The 24005-nt window shown below is 37.2% G+C and overlaps 1 protein-coding gene across 5 annotated transcripts in view; it reads left to right on the forward strand.

Moving 5' to 3' along the window:
* apc (APC regulator of WNT signaling pathway) overlaps positions 1–23594 on the forward strand; it is a 48633-nt gene extending 25039 nt beyond the window's left edge. For 3 of the 5 annotated variants that reach the window (XM_058788645.1, XM_058788647.1, XM_058788646.1), the window contains 14 exons: positions 2330–2414; positions 4865–5066; positions 6781–6889; positions 6984–7097; positions 7200–7283; positions 12367–12447; positions 14046–14144; positions 14251–14629; positions 15658–15753; positions 15877–16016; positions 16103–16180; positions 16319–16435; positions 16522–16736; positions 16828–23594. In XM_058788645.1, the coding sequence (XP_058644628.1) occupies positions 2330–2414; positions 4865–5066; positions 6781–6889; positions 6984–7097; positions 7200–7283; positions 12367–12447; positions 14046–14144; positions 14251–14629; positions 15658–15753; positions 15877–16016; positions 16103–16180; positions 16319–16435; positions 16522–16736; positions 16828–23194 (8166 nt within the window). In that variant the 3' untranslated portion in view covers positions 23195–23594. Of the gene's footprint in view, positions 86–2329; positions 2415–4864; positions 5067–5712; positions 6055–6160; positions 6228–6562; positions 6890–6983; positions 7098–7199; positions 7284–12366; positions 12448–14045; positions 14145–14250; positions 14630–15657; positions 15754–15876; positions 16017–16102; positions 16181–16318; positions 16436–16521; positions 16737–16827 lie in introns of those variants that run through there. The other 2 variants (XM_058788648.1, XM_058788649.1) reach the window with 2 other exon arrangements.
* Positions 23595–24005: the final 411 nt, after the last annotated feature.

Below are 24005 nucleotides of genomic sequence, written 5' to 3' on the forward strand. Positions count from 1 at the left end.
GTTTGATATGGTTTTGGGACCATACTGGCGTCATCGAGGGTTTGGGTTATGAAACCTTAAAGGGACATTGAGCAAAACCTCAGCGGTGAGTTCTGCAGATATGTTTTTCCTTTAATGTTATTGTGCTGGTATATGTGCTTGAGGATGACTTTGAAATGGTTAAAGTGCTGTTAATCAAACATTTCTAGTCGACGATCATTTATGCAATTTGATTAAACCTCTAACATTAAAGGGATAATAAAAATTTGCTGTTTGCTCATCCTTCAGGCCATCCAAGATGTAGGTGACTTTTGTCTTCAGTAGAACAATAAAGACGATTTTTAGCTGAAACTGTGGTCCTTGATGATTCATAAAATGCAAGTCAATGGCTACCGACACATTTAGAGTCAAAAAAGCATATACATGCAACACAAAATGAATCCCTGTGGCTCCTGAAAATATATTGAGGTCTTATGAAGCGAATCGATCGGTCTGTGCAAGAAACTGAACACTATTTACAACATTATTACCTGTAATCCAGAGCCTCAGGCAAACAGTCTGGAGTAATGTCCAGTTCACAAACGAATCTTTCTTTTGAACTGGTTCTTTTTAGTGAACTAGACGAACCAGTCCAGTTCCTCCAACACTCACTGAAACAGTTTGACCGATGAGCCGCTGTTATGAGCATGTGTGAACTGAGAGATTGAATGAAGGGGAGAAATGAAAGTTTTTATGATTTGCCATGGTTTATGTAAAAGGTGAGCTGATAAAGACGAGTTTATTCACTTTTTATTCTTTAGACATGTAAAACATCCATTTGACACCATTATTGGATGCTTTGATAATATAATTGTGTATACATTACATTATGTAAAGGAACTTGTGAATCGTTTATTTGAACCAGTTCATTGAAAGGAACTGTCCGAAAGAATCAGTTCACAGAAAGAATCGTATTTCCGAGTTTCTATCTCATAGAATAGGTGGACTGAATTGCTACAGCTCAATTTGCACATTATTAATGCTAGAGCTGCTATTATTATTATAGTTGCACTCAATTCACTACAGGCTACTGTACTATTGTTTTGCACTCAAGTCAATATTGCAATATTGCACACTCGCAGATGTACTTAGTCTATATTTTTATTTACATAGTCTATATTTCTACTTCTGCAACATAGCTGTACTTTTATTATGCTTGTTTGTATCTATGTGTATTTGTGTTTTTATTTTTTTACATAGTTTGCACTTGGCATTCATTGTGGACAGCAAAGAAAGAATTTCATTGTACAGGGAAACTTGTTTTTCCTCACTGTGCACATGACGACAAACACTTTGAATCTTGAATCTTTTCCTAAGGCTCTGGATTACAGGTGGTAATGTTGTAAATAATGTTTGGTTTCTTGCACAGATGATCATTTCGCTCCACAAATATATCAGACCTCAGTATATCATCAGGAGCCACGGGGATTCATTTTGTGTTGTCTGTAAATGCTTTTTTTGACTCTCAGAGTGCCGGTAGCCATTGACTTAACCAAGGACCACGATTTCAACTAAAAATCTTCTTTACTGTTCTATTGAGGAAAAAAAAAAAGTCACCTACGTATTGGATGGCCTGAGAGTGAGTAAATTAACAGCAAATGTAAATTTTTGGGTTAACTATCCCTTGAAGTATTAAAGTCACATAAATACCTGGTGTTAGTTAATGCAGTGTTCGTGCTCCAGACGTGAATGATTCATTAATTCATGTGTCTTGAACAGTGTCGAATCATGCTGGTGGGTTTTGCACTGGCAAACACCCTCATGTTTTCTTCTTAAAAAGCAAAAAAAATGTAGTTATGTAAGAATCTGGTAATTCAGAATCTCCAAACCTAGCTGCATTTGCTCTGTAGTTCAGCGTAATGCTGTATTTTATGATGTGAGCCGCTGAAGTTTGGTTGAGCAGCGAACGCTGATTTTCTTGCCTACATCTAAAAAAACCCCTTCAGCTGAAATCAGAGAGAAATCAAGGCGTTATCATGGCTGGATCACGCACCGACACAGCACTAAAGCAGCAGCAGGTGCATCTTTAGAGCTTCAAAGCTGTTTATGTCTCTGACACGCGCGTCTTCAAAGCACTTCAAAGCTCTTTGATGGAAGTTTTCTTCTTCTCTTTATCAGCTCCGTTTTACCCACAGGCTGAAGAAGTCTACTTACATGTGGTGGGAGCTGGAAATCTCTCATGCTTTTTTTCTGGTTCCTTCCTTGCATCATGTTATATTATCTAAAGATGGCTTCTGAAGCTCTGCCACACACAGAATAGTGTATTTTTAGTATTTGAACGAGAAAAGAACAATGTCTGTTTCTCTTTCAGGAGGTTTTGAAGCAGCTACAAGGAAGTATTGAAGAGGACTCCAAAGATTCGCAAGGGCAGATTGATTTCTTGGAAAGAATTAAAGGTGAGGACAGATGACTTATTCAGTATTCATGTGAGCAATGCATATTTTAACAATATAATCTTGATCTATTACACAACTTGATAAGTGGCCTACCTAGATTGCATTTTAAGTGAATAGGGTAAACGTTTCAACTAATCACTGTCCTCTCCCCAGTTGATTTTAACTACATTAACACAATTGTTTTAGCTGTAACCTATTCTCATAAAGATTATTTTAGGATTTCAGCAAATCACTTTTGTAATATTAGTAGACTAGACCTTTAAAAATTCAATTAACTTACATAATATATTTTATAATATTGATTGATTGGTATTTGCCAAGTCAAACATCTAGTTACTACCAAGGGATCACAAATATTAAGTTTTATTATAATTTTAATTTCAGGTTTCAAATTTAAATATACATTTTATTATTTTATAGTATATTATATAGTTTATTTTATTATATATTTTTATTTTATGTATTTGTTCTATTTCTATAATTTTTTTAATTATGATTTTATTACATATAATTATATGTATTATTTTGTTATATATATATATATGTGTGTGTGTGTGTGTGTGTATATATATATATATATATGTATATGTGTGTGTGTATAACAATATATTAAATTTTTATTACACATTTTTAATTATATAATTTTATATTATTTTTATTTTTATATATTTTTATTTTCAAATTTTACAGGTATTACAAGTTTTCTGAAATGTAAAAATATCCAAATTATGTATTATCTAATTAAATATGCACTAATTTGTGTACATTTACAGATCAGAGATCTGAACATTGGATAAAGCCAGTTTAAAATTCTTGTTTGATTTTGTTGACACATTAGAGTTTTTTGTTGTTTTTTTTAAACAGGTTTTTACAGAGGGGATTTTGGAATATATATTTGTTACTATAACTATATATAATTGTTTTTTTTTTTTTTTTTATATACATACATGTAAGAAAATGCTGTCAACAGACAGAACAAAAATGCATGATCAATGCATGTAAAAACACTGGTTTGCCTGTAGTGTCTTTTCTAAGACATCATAGGTGCGTTCCAAAAGCAAACTGTTTCAAATAATAACTTGCTTTGGTCCAACTTTCACCTAGTGTTTGTGTGTGCTGTGTATTTTTATGCGTGGCATATGCTTGTCGTTAGCTTAGCAACAAGGTAATGTCAAACCCCATCAGAAACAAGTGCTATTTGTGTGGTTGCTGCCTACATAGGCGTTCCAAATCGGTCACTTGTGGCATTTCATTTCATTTTGGATTCTGCCTTAGAAGGCCTCGATGTAGTCAGAAGACAGCAAGGCAGCTCACTAAGCTGAATATGATGTAAAAACTCTTTAATGTACTGTATTTTCGAGAATATAAGTCAAGCTTTTTAACAAAATGGGCTGCGACTTATATTGTAAAGCAACTTATGTAATGCAATTGACGTCAAGCATGCAGATTTGAGAGAAATACGTGAGCCCAAGTCTGTTTGTAAAGTGCATTTCACACATGCCAGTTGTTTCAGTTTTGCTCTAAATACGCGAGCCTAGGGTTGCGTTTATAATAAACTTTATAATTCTTTATAATCAATGTCACTATAATTAGTTTGTTTCATAGTTATTTTTCATTCCTGTTCTGAATACCCTTCATTTTTAAATGTATATTTAATTATTTTTATTTTATATTGTATAGTGTTTTTATTATATATATATATATATATATATATATATATATATATATATATATATATATATATATATATATATATATAAAATGTAATTATTTATTTTTTACTTGTATAATAACATTTTTGTACTGTTTTATTTTATATTTTTAGTGCTGTCAAACGATTAATCGCGATAAATTGCATCAAAATAAGTTTTGTTTACATAATATATGTATGTGTACTGTTTATTTATTATGTATATATAAATACACACACATACAGTATATATATTTTAAATATTTACATGTAAATGTATATACATATATATTTACATATTTACATGTATATTGTATATACATTTATATATTTTATATTATATATAAATATATTTAATATATACACATATTTTTCTTAAATGTATACATGCATGTGTTTGTATTTATATATTCATAATAAATATACACCGTAAACTTTCATATATTATGTAAACAAAAACTTTATTTTGGATGTGATTAATGATTTTTTTATTACATTGCATCTTTTGAAATTTTATTACATTTTAGTTATGATTATTTTCAAAAAGGATTTGTCGTAGAGTTAAAGTAACTGAACATATGTTTATAATGTTTGTAAATGTTTTATTTACATGCATTTTATGTTTATTTCTAAATGTAATTATAAAATGTGTCTTATACACCAATGCAACGCAATTTTGCTGTGCAATTTAACTGATTTTTTGGAAAATGTTACATGTGGCTGTACAGTGATACCAGTCATCTTCCGTTGTGTCCTGCAGAAATGAGTCTTGACCCCAGCAGTTTCTCTGGCGTGAAGTTGAGGTCCAAGGCCTCTCTACAGGGCTCCGGTTCGACCCACTCGGCCGACAGCAGCCCCAGCCCCAGCCCCAGCCCCAGCCCCATGAGCTCCTTCCCCAGGAGAGGGGTGACCGGCGGGGGTCGAGACAGCGCTGGGTACCTGGAGGAGCTGGAGAAGGAACGGTGAGCGTGAAGGGATCACACTGGGCATCAGATGGGCAGGTCATATGGCTGATTAGATCTCTTTAAGCAGGTTAACTAAAGGTTTCTTCTAAAGCTCCTAGAGGGTTTTGCTACTATGAGATTTACGTGGTAAAATTTGTGACTGATGGTACATTCATTTGATTACAAGCGAAAAAGTGTTTGGTTATCAGAAGTTAATATGCAAGTTGAGTGCAAAATATTCTGATATACAGTATCTCACAGAAGTGAGTACACCACTCACATTTTTGTAAATATTTTATTATATCTTTTCATGTGACAACACTGAAGAAATTACACTTTGCTACAATGTAAAGTAGTGAGTGTACAGCTTGTATAACAGTGTAAATTTGCTGTCCCCTCAAAATAACTCAACGCACATTAATGTCTAAACTGCTGGCCACAAAAGTGAGTACACCCCTAAGTGAAAATGCCCAAATTGGGCCCAAAGTGTCAATATTTTGTGTGGCCACCATTATTTTCCAGCACTGCCTTAACCCTCTTGGGCATGCAGTTCACCAGAGCTTCACAGGTTGCCACTGGAAAGTGTTTCAAAGTGTCATTTCTTCAGTGTTGTCACATGAAAAGATATAATAAAATATTTACAAAAATGTGAGGGGTGTACTCACTTCTGTGAGATACTGTATAAACTATACCATTTGGGTTTTTATTGAGCAAGGATGCATTAAATTGATCAAAAGTGATCGTAAAGACATTTATAATGTTACAAATTATTTCTATTTCAAATGAATGCTGCTCTTTTGAACTTTCTATTCATTAAAGAATCCTGAAAAATAAAATGTATCACGATTTCCACAAAAATTTGAAGTAGCACACCTGTTTTCAACATTGATAATAATCAGAAATGTTTCTTGAGCAGCAAATCAGCATATTAGAATGATTTCTGAAGGATCATGTGACACTGAAGACTGGAGTAATGATGCTGAAAATTCAGCTTTGATCACAGCAAGTAATTACATTTTAACATATATTCAAATAGAAAACAGTTATTCCAAATGGTAATAATATTTCACAATATTACAGTTTTTACTGTATTTTTAATCAAATAAATGCAGGCTTGGTGAACAGAAGAGACTTCTTTTAAAGATATTAAAAAAAACATTTCTACATTTATCAATAAAAGTAAGTTTTTCTATGGATTTTTTTTTTCTTTCTTTCTTGTGGAACCTATATTGCTATTTACTAGTGCTGTCAAAACTATTAATCGTGACTAATCGCATCCAAAATAAAAGTTTTTGTTTACATAATATATGTGTATACTGTGTATATTCATTATGTGTATATATAAATACACACACATACAGTATATATTTTGAAAATATTTCCATATTTATATTCATAAAATTTATATTATATATAAATATTTTAAATGTATAAACTTAACATATTTTTCTTAAATATATACATGCATGTGTGTGTATTTATATATTACTAATATTTACATTTTGATCTATAAGAAATTTAGAGATTCGAAAATTCAAGCCTTGGTGAGCAGAAGAGAAGAGAAAGAGAAGAGAAATTTCTACATTTATCAATAAAAATAAGTTTTCTATGGATTTTTTTTATTTTATTTTTTTTAACTTATGGAACCTATACTGCTGTTTACATTTTGATCTATAACAAATTTATAGTGTCTAAAATTTAAATCTAACATAATTATTTTTGCTTTTATTAGGTCTTTGTTGATGGCAGAACTTGAGAAGGAGGAAAAGGAAAAAGACTGGTATTATGCTCAGTTACAAAACCTCACCAAAAGGATTGACAGTCTGCCGCTGACTGAGAATGTAAGTGTATATACAGTACACATGTGGTGTTCAGTGCACATCATTACTAACCTCATATGATCTCTGTAGCTTCACGCTTCTTCTGCTGTTGTAGTTTTCTCTGCAGACCGATATGACACGCAGGCAGCTGGAATACGAAGCCCGGCAGATCAGAGCCGCCATGGAGGAGCAGCTGGGCACGTGTCAAGACATGGAGAAACGAGCGCAGGTGGGCCGAGATGCTGAAACTGAGAGACTTGAAACTGGAACTTCTAAATTCAGAGTGCGAAACCACGACTTTAGTGACGAAGTTTTCCTCATTTGTCCTCAGGGCCGCGTCGCTCGGATACAGCAGATAGAAAAAGATATGCTGAGGATTCGGACACGTTTACAGGCCCAGTCAGCTGACGCGGAGGTACTGGATTATTCTGCTGTCTATAATAGTCGTGTTTAGATTGAACTTTAGACTCAAGAAGAAATAGAAGCGATTAGTACTAAGTTTTATAAATTGAAGGAATATTTCACCCAGAAATGAAAAATGCTGAAAATGTGCTCACCCTCAGGCAATCAAAGAGGTAGATGAGTTTGTTTCTTCATCAGATTTGAAATATAGCATTCCATCACTTGCTCACCAATGGATCCTCTGCAGTGAATGGGTGCCGTCAGAATGAGAGTCCAAACAGCTGATAAAAACATCACAATAATCCACAAGTAGTCCACACCACTCCAGTCCATCAGTTAACATCTTGAGAAGACAAAAGCTGAAACAAATCCATCAAGATGTTTTTAACTTCAAACCGTTGCTTCTGGCTATAAACACCATTTTTAAAAATCCATAATAGCGCTTCCTCCAGTGAAAAAGTCCATCTCCTGTTGTCTCTCACATCAAAATCCAGCCACATATTTGTTTAGACCTGTTTTGGTTTGTAAATGATGCTTGTCTGTGCAGATTTCTCTCCTGATTCAGACCAGACCACTTTTTTACTGGAGGAAGCAATGTTATGGATTATGGACTTTTATTTTAGCTGGAAGCAGCGGTTTAAAAACATCTTTATGGATTTAAATTTTTTTTTGGCTTCTTCTTAATTGATGGACTGGAGTGGTGTGGATTATTGTAATGTTTTTATCAGCTGTTTGGATTCTCATTCTGACGGCACCCATTCACTGCAGAGGATCCATTGCTGAGCAAGTGATGCAATGCTACATTTCTCCAAATCTGATGAAGAAACAAACTCATCTACATCTTGGATGGCCTGAGAGTGAGAAGATTTTCAGCAAATGTTCATTTTTAGATTAAACTTCCTTCTATGTCAGGGGTACTCAACCGGCCCGTCTGCATTAATTTTGTGGCCCGCGTCATGCTGAAGATTAATGTATTTTTATTACAGTTTGCGCTCAAAATATCAGGCCGTTTGATTTTTTAAATTTTTTTTTAATTAAATGTAGCCTATACAATCGCAGTAGTAAAAGCTACTCGATCTCTGCAAGCGCTGTAACTAACCATGCATGCCCCAAACAACTTAAAAGAGAAGCATTGTCCAACAAAAGAGGACAACATGATTTTACTCCACAACATCAGTCGAGTGTTTGAAATAACTTCATTTTTTGAGCTGATGTGCGGTTTTTGTCACAGAACGAGGCAGATAATATATTCTATACTGTAAAGGCAATGTCGATTATCATTGGATTATAAATATACTTTATTATTATGAAAATACCAGAGATGGCTTGAAGAACACAGTTAAACCATATATTATCGCGTCGTATGTTTATTGTTGTATACTGTTGGATATTTAAATAAATAGTCAGATCGTGAACAGATTAAATCACCCATGCAATCTTGTTCATAAATGACAGGATTCATAGGCTATGTCTATTAAAGCCTTAAATCACAATGTAACGTTCAGGGCCGGCCCAAGCCTTTATGGGGCCCTAAGCAGAATTTGATTTGGGGGCCCCTCTGTGCCACCAATATGACTGGTTATTGTCAGAGTTTGATTATTCGCACACTATAAATCTAACACGCCTATTATCAGTTTTGTTTGTTGTAGCTGTGTTGCTTACATCATACCATTGTTTGCCTGGCATGTTTTTACCCTTCTGTGATTTCTAATTGTAATAGTTCCAAACTTACAAGAGTGGTCAGGTGTTAATTTGCACTTTAACATTCAAAGTGTAAATATTAAACAGAGCAGAGAGCATCTGTACATATAAAATAACAACTCTTAATCTATATGTAGCTAATTGAGGCATAATGATATTGGAATATAATAGCAAAGACACACTAAGGTAAATAATGTTAAGCTGTTATCGGTTTATGAGACAGAAGCTTATTTTTATTACAAATATATATACCCAGGAAAGACAAAATTATGCAGAAGACAAAAACTTTCATATAAAACTAAGTAAAATGTTATATTATAATAATTAAGAAGTCTATTTGCTGATGTTTTGATGTTCAAACATGAGCTTCCCTAAAACAAAAAGATGCCCTACCTAGGCTATGCTAATTAACTGGGGGGGTCTGAGCTGATCAGGGGTGCGTTTCCCAAAAGCAGCTATGGTCGCAAGTTCTCTCTTAGCTAACGATGGTTTTGAGAAATGCACCCCTGATTTGTGCCACAAAACCCACATGCTGAATTTGTCCCTCCTCCACCCCCAAAACGCGGTCGATTTGAACCATTTGACGCAAAACGCTTTGGCTGGCGCTGAGCCAGAGAAAGACAAGCTCAGGGAAAAAAGAAAAAAGACAGACGCGCTCAGTGCTTTTCATCTGAATAAAGTTTATTTTAGGTTTCAGACATTTAAATACACTTCAATTAAGTAAAAAAGACATTTAGTTTGTTAAATAGGCTACACACTGATTTCTATGGAAAGCGGCAAAATAATCCTTTCAATTAGCCTAATGGATGACGTGTTTTATTCTTATCAAATACACATTGTGTAGGTTACTATTAAGTTTACTCTGTTTTCTCCTAGTTAACTGGCCAATTACTTTAATGTATTTCGGGAGAAATAGGTCAATTTACATGTTGTTAATAAATGATATGTATAGATTATTTAATTTAATATTGCGCTTTTGTATAATTACCACTGTCCATTGACATAATATATCACAAATTAAAATAAAATAAAATAAACATGTAGGCTACTCTAGAGGGCCCTCTGGTGGACACGGGGGCCCTAAGCAGCCGCTTAGTTCACTTATGCCTTGGGTAACGTTCAAATCTGTGCTCGTGCTGCCTCTGATCCAGAGAGAGCAGTTTACTTATATGAAACATCTTTACAAAGTCTTTTGTATCGTTATTTCTGTCTTACAAACATTCAAATAATCACAGAAGTACTGGAATAAAAGTTTATAGTTCGGATATAAACACTGCTGTCTAGCGAAAATAGAATAAATCACTTTTTTGAAAGTGACCATGCTTCAAATAAAGATTGCATCAATTACAACATAACGCCAGCAGCTGGAGACAAGTGATTTAAACTGAGATTCGTTCAAAAAACATTGATTCATTCAGGAATGAAACAAGTGAAGTCTTTGAGCAAATCTTGAATCATTTGCCTAACTTTTATCAATTCGTTGAATATTGTATTCTATAAATTGACAGCAGCAATTTTTTTCTAGAAACTCTAGTAATTTACATGTTATTTTGTTTTTTATTTATTTATTTTTTCTCAGAATCATGGTGGGAGAATAGTGATATCTATTTAAAAAATAAAATATTGATACAATATAGTTAATATAAATATGAAAAATAATACTTCTTTCTAAAGTACTTTGTGAACTGTTTGCTCAAGAATGTTTTTAGTTTTAGCATGTTCAATATAGCAAAACAAACTTTTAATCCAATTTTTTTGTCCCAGATTTTTACTCTTTTAAAAAATATATATATTTTCATGCTCAGTCTTATAAGGACAAGCAAGACTTAGATAAACTGTATTTCTAAATCAGTAAATCTGCAAATATTGTCTTAAATAAAGTCTAATGATGCAAATTGTAATTTGTGGCCCTTCACATCGTATGTAGTTTAAACGCGGCCCTCTTGGCCTCTGAACTTGACTACACCTGTTCTATATGTTGGTTCCCCAAAAGCTTGGTATTATGTCCTTCATTTGTGTCCGTGAACAAGTGAAACTCATTTTGTGAAATCTAGTTTAATCTTGTCAGTATAGAAATTTGTGGTCAGATTGTGCAAGCATTTGTTCCTCCTTTTGCATTTAATTCCTTTGCTTTAGAAAGGCTGTAATTTCCATCTCAGCATCAGTGTTTGCTGCGTTTCTTCCAGTCTGTAATGTTCCGCTTTTAGAGCTTATAAAGAAGCGAACGGAAATGGTGCACAGAAAATGCATCTGTGCATAAACACTGAAGCCATAAAAGTTTAATTGAATGAGCTTGCTGTACTAATGGATCGTGTTCTGTGTGACTGAGCGCAAAAAAAACATTAATGTGACCTAGCTTGAGGATGCACAGAGCTTTTTGTATTGCATTTACATGTGTGCATTAGGCATTCAAGATATACATCTTTATTGAATTTTTTTTGTAAGTTGAAGTCCTAACTAATCAAAACTAATTTTTTTTAAAGTATTTATTTATATATATGATTGACAGAAGCACATAACAAATTTGAAGAAACTAAAGTTTAAAACACTGAAAATATAAAAACTAATTCAAAACTAATTAAAAAAGTTAATTCAAAATTAATTAATAAAATAGTACCCATTTAGTACTTATATTATAGTATTATTAGTTTATAGGCTTTAAGCACAAAAATTGCAATATTAACAGTAAGAAAGCACAATTTACTTGTAACCACAAACAAAATAATAAATTATTTTATCTGTAATTATTTGATTAAAAGATTTTTCATTATAATACATGTTCAGTGATACAATTAAACAGAGCTTTCCCTTACCTTAACATACAATATTCTGAGCAAAATAATGGAAATATTTTATATTACATTTAAATGTAAATATAAATTAAATTATACATTTATTACTGTAAAAAAAATGAAAAATAATTATAATAAAATGCAAAAAATAAATAACAAAAAAAAAAAAAAAGCCTGACCATTGCTAGTGCAATACTCTACTGTGCTACAGGAATTAAAGGATATTTTATATAGTAAAATAGTTTTTGTATGCATGTTCACTGACATGCTCAGAGTTGATAAATCCTATCGGACACTTTTGCGTTTCCTGCCCCTCTGTTGCCGTAATCCCGCCGGCTGAATGAGAAAGCAATGTAGGTCAGGAAGAGTCTGATGCTGTTGCAGCTGCTGTCCTGTATCTGAAGACTCAGCCTCGTTTAGTATCTCTATACGCTGAATTATCCGCACTTCACAGAGCTGATTACACAGGTTATCCGTCCCCTATAGCCAGAGAGGCTCTCTGTCCACCTGTCTTGTTTTGCACAGAGTGGCTTACAGAGCATTGCAGGTGTGATTTGCTCAGTTTAACATGCTGTTTCTCATTCCTCCTCATTGAATCTTCAGGTCAAGCATGACCCTGTGACGCAGACCGAAGGAGCTCACGCTGCAGGAGATGCTGGCGCTGGTAATGCGGCCTGCTCACAGGTGAGTACTGTATCTATTTGCAATCGTCTCCTACTAAATTAGACTCATTTTGTTGATGGGTCTCATGAACAGAAGTGTCCTCCGGTGGCCCTTTTTTCTGCCAGTGGGTGCCAAGGATTCAGGCCCTTTTTAAAAAGGCCTTTCAGTCTGTGCCAAGAGCTTTGGTGTGCTTTGAATAATAATGATTTGAATGCAGATGCTAATGGTTTTATTGTTCATCATAGAGCCCTAGTTGGACTTTGAAATTCTAAGCAGAAACAGGAGGGTTTTTTGTACTCCATACTATTTCACTCGCATTAATGCCGCATGGTATTTTTCAGACAGATGGTGCGAGCGGTATGTCGCTGGATTAGGTGCAGGGATCGAGTCTGACACACGAGCCATACATTGTTTGCTAAGCAAAGAGACTTGCCCCCATTTTTGTGTTTGTAAAGTGTATTTTATGCAATTTTAATTTGTAACATTTGTTTTTAAATTTTATTTATTTGCATAAATAATTATAATTCCCTTTCCCTTACCTTAACATACAATATTCTAAGCAAAAATGTTTACATTTCAATATAAATGGATACATTTAAATATACATTTATAAGTGCAATAAATATAATTAAAAAAAATTAAAATATAATAATATAATTTAATATAATTATAATTTAAATATTTAAATTTATAAATGTTATTTACCTTTAGAAATTTCTTTTTACATTTATAAATATAAATACAGTTTCTAAATGTACATTTATTTATATTTAAATGTAAATATAAATATTCACATATTTACCTATGCATAGTCCCTGCATTCAAAACACTGTATTGTGGACATGCTGTAGATGCTGTTTGACGTAAACAATGACATTTTGTAGGGTGTAAAATATATACAATGATTGAAAGGTCTTTTTATTATAATACAAGTTCAGTGATGTAATAAAACACGACTCGTTTACTTACCTAATCATACAATATTTTTTTGTAAATACTTGTACATATTGGTTGTTTCTTTAATGATTTATATTTTTGTAAATATACTTTGTAGTGTTATGGATTCTTTCACTTTATATAATAAATCACTTTCGTTGGCAGTTTGTGTCCTTGCACTGTCTCTTGCTGCCTCCGTCATTCTACAGATTTGCCATAATCTCAATGTTACTCCTTTTACCCCTAGACAATCTTAAAAGGGTCGTAACAATTTCCATGTAGTTTGTTGAAGTACTAAAATAACTCAAATTAAATAAAACTAAAACTTAATAAAAAACCTATACAGACAGACATAAAAAAACTAATAAAATGACAAACATTACTCCAACTTTAACTAAAATTAAAATAGATAACAAATAAAAATCAAAAATGGTCTTTACACTCTTCGGTCTTCACACGAGGGCTGCCGCGACCTCTGCCGCGGTATTATTATATTTATATTTAAATGTACATTTTAATATATATTTACCTATTGACTTTTTGTAGGGTATATCATAAATACAACAGAAAAATTTTACTATTGTAATTTTAAAAGGTGTTTGGTTAGGTTTGCTGAAGACCTGCATGTTTATTGTTTATTGAGAACATTTTTTGAATCTGCCTTCTATGTTTTTGTCTGTCAGGGCTCAAGTTCTCGGGTCGATCATGACGCCGCCAGTGAGATGAGCAGTGCTGGAAGTTACTCCGTTCCACGCCGACTGACCAGCCATTTGGGCACTAAGGTTAACTAGAGCTAGATTCTCAGTGCTAAAATGACTTGCTGTGACGATTGAAAGCATCATACATCAAGCAGCATGCATCAGTTTAATCAAGTCTGCATATGCTTAGGTGGAAATGGTGTACTCGCTGCTGTCCATGCTGGGCACCCATGATAAAGACGACATGTCTCGCACCCTCCTGGCCATGTCGAGCTCTCAGGACAGCTGCATCGCCATGCGTCAGTCCGGCTGCCTGCCACTGCTCATCCAGCTCCTCCACGGTAATGACAAGGACTCCGTGTTGCTTGGAAATTCCCGCGGCAGCAAAGAGGCCCGGGCGAGGGCCAGCGCTGCCCTGCATAACATTATCCACTCGCAGCCCGATGACAAGCGCGGCCGGCGGGAAATCCGGGTGCTCCACCTACTGGAGCAGATCAGAGCGTACTGCGAGACATGCTGGGAGTGGCAGGAAAGCCATGAGCGTGGTGTGGACCAGGACAAGAACCCAAGTGAGACCCAATATATCTCGCACTGATGTATGCTAGGTGTCAGGAATAGCGCAGTGGGACGTGACATGGTATCCTTGCGGTACCATTATTTTTAGTTGTAGTTACTGTGTGGATTAATAGAAGTGTTTTCTCATCCTTGTGTTGGTTTCAAAATTTACCAACAGTGTTTTAAATGGATTTAATTAAATGGATAAATAATTTTTTGTATTTAGTTTTTTTTTTTTTTTTTGCTTTTGTTAATTTTTTTTTTTACTTAATTTTGTTGTTCTTTTAATTTCAGCAATTTTTGTGCACATTTAGCTGTCATTTAAAGTTCATATAGTATTTATGAATATTTTCTATTGTCTTTTTTATATTTTAAATATTATATATTTTGCCTATTTTATATAGTTTTCATTTTATTTTTGATTTATGTGTTTTTGTCATTTTTTACAAGTTTTAATATTTCTTTTTAGATTAAATTTATTTTTTATATTTTGAATTAGGTTTTATTTTTATATTTGTAGTTTTAGTTTTATAAATTGTTTGTGGTGCTGTCACTTTATTACTTATTACTAGTTTATATATATTTATTTATTTATATTGAATTTATTTTGGTTTTAGTTTTAGTAATTTTAGTATTTCAACTTATTTCAGTTAGTTGCATTTTTTTAGTTTAACATTAAGTTGACGTTTTTCATATAATATGTGTTTAATTTTATTTCAGCTTTATTTTAGTTAATGTGATATTTAAAAATAATATTTCAGTTTTAGTCTATGGTCATTTTTAGTACATAACCCTGTTATGTGTATATCAACGTAAATCAGACAGTGAATCTGATGCATATGCATTAGCCATTTAAATGTCAACCACAGTAATATACTGGTCTATATGTATCTAATATATTGTAGTGTATACTGTGATTCACATGAAAACTCTAATGGGAAGGAGCTTAATGGATGACTTAATAACTTCTAAGTGGGTTGACGCATAATTAATATATGTGGAGCTTTACAACCTCATTAACATACTTTTGCCTTCACTGCAGTGCCTTCACCAGTCGAGCATCAGATTTGCCCAGCAGTTTGTGTTCTCATGAAACTTTCCTTTGATGAAGAGCACAGGCACGCGATGAATGAGCTTGGTAGGTTTTGCAAAATTATAATTGAAACTTATATAATTGTCCTTCTGTTTGTTCATGTTAGACATTGAAAAACCTAAAATGTAAATCTCATTGGCTGAATATTTCAATGCACTGTTTATGCAGGTGGTCTTCAGGCAATTGGGGAGCTGCTGCAGGTAGACTGTGAGATTTACGGTCTTACCAATGATCACTACAGTGTTACACTAAGACGATATGCTGGAATGGCTCTAACTAATCTAACCTTTGGAGATGTAGCCAACAAGGTGCATTATTTCTCTTATCATTGTCTCTCATCATTTCCATTTAGTGTTTTTTATTGCATTTAATTACTTTCTGGTTTTGCTTGCAGGCTACACTTTGCTCAATGAAAGGTTGCATGAGGGCCATGGTAGCTCAACTAAAGTCAGAGAGTGAGGACCTACAGCAGGTATAATTGTTTGGAAATTCATGTCATTATTTGAATATTTAAATAATTTAAAAATAGTATATGCATAGTCATGCACGCCACCAAAAGGAAAGACATTAATCTCACGTTATTGTACTAAGAAGCTCTGTACTGCTTTAGGTAATTGCCAGTGTTTTGAGGAACCTCTCATGGCGAGCTGATGTGAACAGTAAGAAGATCTTGCGAGAAGTTGGCAGTGTTAGAGCCCTGATGGAGTGTGCCTTAGAGGTTCAGAAGGTGAGGAGTCTCTGAAACTCTTTAATAATTAATGTATGAATGCAAACAAACCGTTCAGTCTTTAAGGAAATGGTCTTATCTTACAGGAATCCACATTAAAAAGTGTCTTGAGCGCCCTTTGGAACTTATCAGCACATTGCACTGAAAACAAAGCTGATATTTGTACTGTTCCTGGAGCTTTGGCGTTTTTAGTGAGCACTCTAACATACAGAAGCCAAACTAACACCCTTGCCATAATAGAAAGTGGTGGTGGCATCTTGAGAAACGTGTCAAGCCTAATTGCCACAAATGAGGAGCACAGGTAGAGTATGCTTTATAAAAGCTGCATATGCTCACAAATTTTTAATATGTCCATGTGGCAACAAACCTTTACCTCTTTTTGTTTATTTCAGGCAAATATTAAGGGAAAACAGCTGTCTTCAGACTCTTCTTCAGCACCTTAAATCACACAGTCTGACGATAGTGAGCAATGCCTGTGGGACGCTGTGGAACCTCTCTGCTCGGAATGCAAAAGATCAAGAGGCATTATGGGATATGGGTGCAGTCAGCATGCTGAAGAACCTCATTCACTCCAAGCACAAGATGATAGCTATGGGAAGTGCCGCTGCTTTGAGAAACCTCATGGCGAATCGGCCTGCCAAGTATAAGGATGCCAACATCATGTCTCCTGGATCCAGTCTACCGTCTCTGCATGTAAGAAAACAGAAAGCACTAATTGAAGAACTAGATGCACAGCACCTCTCTGAAACCTTCGATAACATTGACAACTTGAGCCCGAAAGCCTCCCATCGGGTCAAGCCAAGACATAAGCATAACGTCTACGGCGATTATGATGGTGTCTGTCGATCAGATGGCTATAACCCCAATGGAGTTGGTGTTCGATCACCTTATATGAACACACCAGTGCTCTCAAACCCATCATCTCGAGACAACAGAGGAAATGGAGAAAGCGTCCGAGCTGAGAGGGACAGAAGTCTAGATCGAGAGCGAAGGGCTTTCCATTCCGATGCGGAGGCTGCCAAGCGAATGGTGCAGATTCCCACGACTGCAGCTCAAATTGCGGTAGTTATGGAGGAAGTGCAGAGCATGCACTTAAGTATGGATGATAGAACCGCAGGATCCACACCAGACCCTCACGTTGTGCAAGATGACATGATCCGACGCCAAACTGCTGTTCATGGTCACCAAAATATGTACAGCTACAGCAAAACTGACCCTTCGGGCAGACCGTGCCCAATGCCCAAACTGGAGTACAGAGCTTCCAATGACAGTCTGAACAGTGTCAATAGCACTGATGGCTATGGAAAGAGAGGTCAAATGAAGCCCTCAGTGGATTCCTATTCAGAAGATGATGAAGGCAAATGCTGTGTCTACAGAAAATATCCTGCAGATCTTGCCCATAAAATACACAATGCAAATCACATGGAAGATGACAATGGAGATCTGGATACACCTATTAACTACAGTTTGAAGTATTCTGATGAACAGCTAAACTCTGGTCGACAAAGCCCAAGCCAGAATGAAAGGTGGGCAAGGCCTAAGCTCCTTGATGATGAAATGAAACGGCCAGATCAGAAACCACAGAGATCGCAAAGCCCAGGATACCCCATGTACACTGAAGCCAGCAGTGATGGAGAAGATAAACTAAAAAAGTACCAGCCCAGGTTTGTTCAACAGGACCTGCCTGGATTTAGGTCAAGGGGCTCAAATGAACAAATTAACACTGGGTCAAGTCATGGACTTAACAAAAAGATCTCTCAGACTATCTGCACTGTTGATGATTATGCCGACGACAAACCAACAAACTACAGCGAGCGTTATTCAGAAGAAGAGCAGCTTGATGAACAAACTCCAAACTACAGCATGAAATACAATGAGGATCATCATGTAGAACAGCCTATTGATTACAGTTTGAAGTACTCGGAGGCATCCTCCAAAAAGGCCATGTTTAGTCATTCAAAGCCATCTTCTACCCAAGGTTCTGTCAAAGACCATTTAAGCCAAGATAGTTCCTCCTCTGTGGCATCTTTAAAGAACCAGGGTAGGCAAAAGCAGCTCCATCCTTCGTCTGCTCAAAGCAGAGCAGGACCAACGAGAGCAGTTCAGAAGAACCCAGCATGCAAGGCTCCCACAATAAATCAAGAAACATTACAGACATATTGTGTGGAGGACACGCCCATTTGTTTCTCACGTGGTAGCTCTTTATCATCATTGTCCTCAGAGGAAGATGAAATGGAGAGCTGCAAGCGTAATGTCAACTTGGCCAATAACTACCCAACTCTACCTATATCAGAAAAAGAATCCACTAGTAACATTGCATCTGACCAGCGCACATCTGAGAGCCAATCATCAGGCCATTATGTTCGCATCAAGCCTCCACGACATCACTTGGGACATGGAGATGCTTCCAGGCATCACAAAACAGTGGAATTTTCTTCAGGTGCCAAGTCACCATCCAAAAGTGGTGCCCAGACCCCCAAAAGTCCCCCTGAACATTATGTACAAGAGACTCCACTCATGTTCAGCAGATGCACGTCTGTCAGCTCCCTTGACAGTTTTGAGAGTCATTCCATTGCAAGTTCTGTGCAGAGTGAGCCATGCAGTGGGATGGTAAGTGGGATTATCAGTCCGAGTGATCTGCCTGATAGCCCAGGACAAACAATGCCGCCAAGTCGCAGCAAGACACCACCACCTCCACCACCACGATCCACGTCAGTGAAACAAAAAGTTACTGTGCCACCCCATTCTGAAAAACGTGATTTGGCTCCAAGACATGCAGTTGTAAGTGCTGCTGTACAGAAAGTGCAGGTTTTACCAGATAATGATACTCTTTTACATTTTGCTACAGAAAGTACTCCAGATGGCTTCTCTTGTGCTTCAAGTCTTAGTGCACTAAGTTTAGATGAGCCCTTTATTCAAAAAGATGTTGAGCTGAAGATAATGCCCCCAGTTCATGAGGATGACCATTGTAATGAAACAGAGCTTGAGAAAGAAGACATTCAAGAACCCAAGGTTCAAGAGAAACCACCATCAACAACTGAGCCTGGAAAAGACATCTTGGATGACTCGGATGATGATGATGACATAGAGATTCTAGAGGCTTGTATTAACTCAGCAATGCCAACAAAATCATCAAGAAAACCGAAAAAGCAATCGCCCTCAAGCACCTCTAGAATACCACCACCCGTGGCTCGTAAGCCAAGTCAGCTCCCGGTTTATAAATTGTTGCCACCACAAAACCGAGGACAGCAGCAGAAGCATGTTGCCCTCACACACTGTGAGGACATGCCCCGGGTGTACTGTGTGGAGGGAACACCCATTAACTTTTCCACAGCAACGTCTCTCAGTGACCTCACAATTGATTCACCCCCAAATGAGTTGGCAGGTATTGAAAGTTCAGCTCCCCATGCAGAAACATCTGGTCAAAGACGAGACACTCTGCCAGAGGGTAAAAGTGCAGAGGCTAAAGATACAGGTTTATCACCTCCCATGCAGTCTGCCTTGGCTGAGAACGAAGGGGACGATATTCTTGCAGAGTGTATCAATTCGGCAATGCCCAAAGGTAAAATTCACAAGCCATTTAGAGTGCAGAAGATGCCTGAACAGGCTCAGCATCCATCCACCGCCACTGGCAACCTAGTTCAGCAAGAACTGGAAAAGAAAAAGCCAACTTCTCCTGTAAAACCTATGCCACAAAGCAGTGAGTACAGAGCAAGGATGCTCAAACGGCCAGAGGCTTGTAATAGCTTGTCAGAAGCTGCATCATATCCAGATAAAAACAAAGAAACAGAAAAGCAAGAGCCCAAAGTTGTCACAAGAGAGTTTGCTGATAAGCCTGCTAATCCCGAGGTGAGAACGCGTCCTGGGTTTGCCTTTGATTCTCCTCATCATTACACACCAATTGAGGGCACACCTTATTGCTTCTCTCGCAATGATTCACTGAGTTCGCTTGACTTTGAGGATGATGATCTTGACTTGTCTAAAGAAAAAGCTGAGCTGCGAAAAGATAAAGAGCAAAGAAAAGTTACCCCTTTGAAGTGCAGTGTGGAACAGCCAGTAAACACCAACAGAGTATCAGCATTTCAGACGGCTCCAACAAAACCCCTTCAAAAACCAGGAGGTTTTCCACAAGCACCCAAAGAAAATACAGTTGCAGTGTGCGATGAGAAGCAGAAGTTTTCCATTGAAGACACACCTGTATGTTTTTCAAGAAACTCATCCCTTAGCTCATTAAGTGACATTGACCAAGAAAACAACAACAAAGATTGCTCACACAAAGATGATGCAACTCAGATGGAAGTGCCCAGGCCACAAGCCTCTGGTTATGCACCAAAGGCCTTTCACGTTGAGGACACCCCTGTGTGCTTCTCTAGAAATAGTTCCCTTAGCTCTCTCAGTATTGATTCTGAAGATGACCTTCTCCAAGAATGCATCAGTTCTGCAATGCCAAAGAAAAAGAAACAGCCACCAAGAAGTAAGACTGAGGAAACAGGGGTTAAGGAAGAAAAGAGCATGTTGGCTGATGGAATTTTAGCAGAGGAACCAGATCTTATATTAGATCTCACAGACACACACAGCCCTATTTCAGAGCAAGCCTTATCACCAGACTCTGAATCATTTGATTGGAAAGCCATTCAAGAGGGTGCCAATTCTATAGTTAGCAGTCTTCATCAGGCTGCAGCGAGTCTCTCCAGACAAGGTTCCTCTGATTCAGACTCTATTCTGTCTCTCAAATCGGGCATTTCCATTGGATCACCCTTCCACCTTCCTTTAAATCAGGAGGACAATAAGCCTGCTACAAATAAAGGCCCAAGAATACTCAAACCTGGTGAGAAAAGCACTTTAGAGTCCAAAAAGAAAGAGGAAGATACGAAGAGCCTGAAAGGAGGAAAGAAAGTGTATAAAAGTCTAATCACAGGAAAGCCCCGATCCAGTCTTGAAAGCATGTCCTCTCAGCACAGACAAGCTCAAGCTCCTGTGATCTCCAGAGGGAGGACAATGATTCATGTTCCTGGTGTGAGGAGCAGCTCTCCTAGCACCAGTCCGGTACCGAAAAAGCCCCCTCCACGTGGCCAAATGTCAAAACCACCATCCCAAGCACCTGGTCCTGGAAACTCTCCAAGAACCATGAAAATCCCAACATGTTCTGAACCTAGTCCTGCCAGGGACCCAGCATCATCTCAAGGAGGGTCAAGTAAAGGTTCCTCTCGATCTGGGTCTAGAGACTCCACGCCTTCTAGACCAGTTCAGCAATCTCTAACAAGGCCCATGCAGTCCCCTGGTCGTGCCTCAGTTTCACCTGGTAGGAATGGTTTGAGCCCATCCAACAAATTATCTCAGCTGCCTCGCACTGCCTCCCCCAGTGCTGCTTCAACAAAATCTTCGGGATCCGGACGCATGGCTTACACTTCTCCAGGGAGGCAACTGGGCCAGCAAACACCAACGAAGCAGAGCGGTTTGCCGAGAAGTACCAGTGGAATTCCTAGAAGTGAATCTGCCTCAAAAAGTCTAAGCCAGTGCGGAGCCTCAGGTCCTTCAAAGAAGGCAGAGTTATCCAGAATGTCATCTACCAAATCCAGTGGGAGTGAGTCTGACCGGTCCGAGAAGCCTGGACTTGTTCGTCAGTCAACATTTATCAAAGAAGCCCCTAGTCCAACATTAAAAAGGAAATTAGAGGAGTCTGCATCTTTCGAGTCCTTGTCTCCTTCATCTACTAGCCAGTCACAGACTCCAGTATCTAGTCCATCCTTACCGGATATGTCACTTAGTCTACCCTACCAGGGAAGTGGTTGGAGAAAGTCTCCTCATGGTCAGAACACTGCAGAGAATGGTGATTCTAAGTCACTCCGAAGGCATGACATCTCCCGATCCCATTCAGAAAGCCCTTCCAGGCTCCCAATAAACAGGACGGGGACATGGAAAAGGGAGCACAGCAAACATTCATCATCTCTTCCAAGAGTAGGCACTTGGAAAAGAACCGGCAGCAGCTCTTCCATTCTTTCTGCTTCGTCTGAGTCCAGTGAAAAGGGTAGAAGTGAGGATGAGCGGCAACCCGCTAATCCTCCTCAAAAACCAGGCAAAGAGGGGGGCCTGGAACGCAAAGGAACATGGAGGAAAATGAAAGAGAGCGAAAGCTCATATGCACCTTCTATGACCTTAGACTTACCGGATCCAACTGGTGACGCTGCTCATTCATTGGGTGCTGCTATGTCCAAGACAGAAGATGTCTGGGTGAGAATTGAAGACTGTCCCATAAACAATCCAAGGTCTAGTAAATCACCCACAGCAAACACACCTCCCGTTATCGACAGTCAGTCAAGCAAAGGGCTACCTTGTGACAGGGACTCAAGCGAATCACACTCAAAACAGCCACTAGCAAGTGAGAATGCAGCTATGGGCCACCTGGGTTCAGAAACAAATCTGAATTTACTCCGGAGTAGCGAGTCTCTTGATAAAAAAGTCGCCGATATCAAGCCTGCTCCAAGTAACCCAAACATTAGCACAGAGGTCCATGAATTCCCAGTTGCTGAACGCACACCGTTTAGCTCAACTAACTCCAGCAAACACAGCTCCCCTAGTGGTGCTGTGGCTGCTAGGGTAAGTCCTTTTAATTACACACCAAGCCCCAGAAAGAGTAGTGCCGACGGCACAACCCCAAGACCATCCCAGATTCCAACACCTGTTACAACCAATGCAAAAAAGAGAGACACTAAAGGAGACACGACTGAAAGTGGGTCTTACATTGTCACTTCTGTCTAAGTTTGGACTTGCTCATAAAACTTTATGGCGACAGCCAGAAAACACTTACTACAGACTCTGGCCTTGTTTATAATTTGCTTTGTGTTTTCGTGGAGAAACCTCTGTGGAGGCCACTTTCTGAGAACTTGTTGTTGCACCCTGTATTAAGAAACTTATTCTTGCTGGTTGATTGCTGTTTAAGCTAAAGTTGGTTTCAAATCCAGAAAGGCAGCAATAGGGAGGCGAAGATGTTTGACAAATTTTTACTGTACAGATTTGATTATGTATATATTTAATTTAACCACACAACAGATTCCTGTATTTACCTTGACTTGACAAGAATATTGACTTATGGTGGACTATTTGGGATGCTGTTCAACTTCTGGTGGAATTCAATACTAATGCAGTTTTTTTTTTTTTTAGAACAAACTGTAAACCTGTATTAATTCAAATGTTAAACTCATTCTTACTGTTGCATATTGTATGTTACATAATGAATTCTCTCCTTGCATGAACTGATTCAGTGGTATGGTATTTCCTATAAAGATAAACATTTCTGTGGACATATGACCTGTACTGATAGCTGTAGTGTAACATTTTACACTTTTGTGTGTGCGCTTTTGAAAGCAAGAAATAATCCTCAAAACTGTTGAATGATGTTGAAGGTTGACATAGATTATATATATTAAAAAAAAAACATAGTTCCATTGCTCTGCTGTTTGTGTATAGTTGTTGCCAGATGAGGCGGGTGTCTTTTCAATGAAACAATAGTCTTGGAAGGACTGAAGTAATGTTTGATAATTAAATTATTCCTGTAGGTTTTGGTGTTGGT

Source organism: Onychostoma macrolepis, chromosome 10 (assembly GCF_012432095.1).
Source record: "Onychostoma macrolepis isolate SWU-2019 chromosome 10, ASM1243209v1, whole genome shotgun sequence".
Classification (NCBI taxonomy): domain Eukaryota; kingdom Metazoa; phylum Chordata; class Actinopteri; order Cypriniformes; family Cyprinidae; genus Onychostoma; species Onychostoma macrolepis.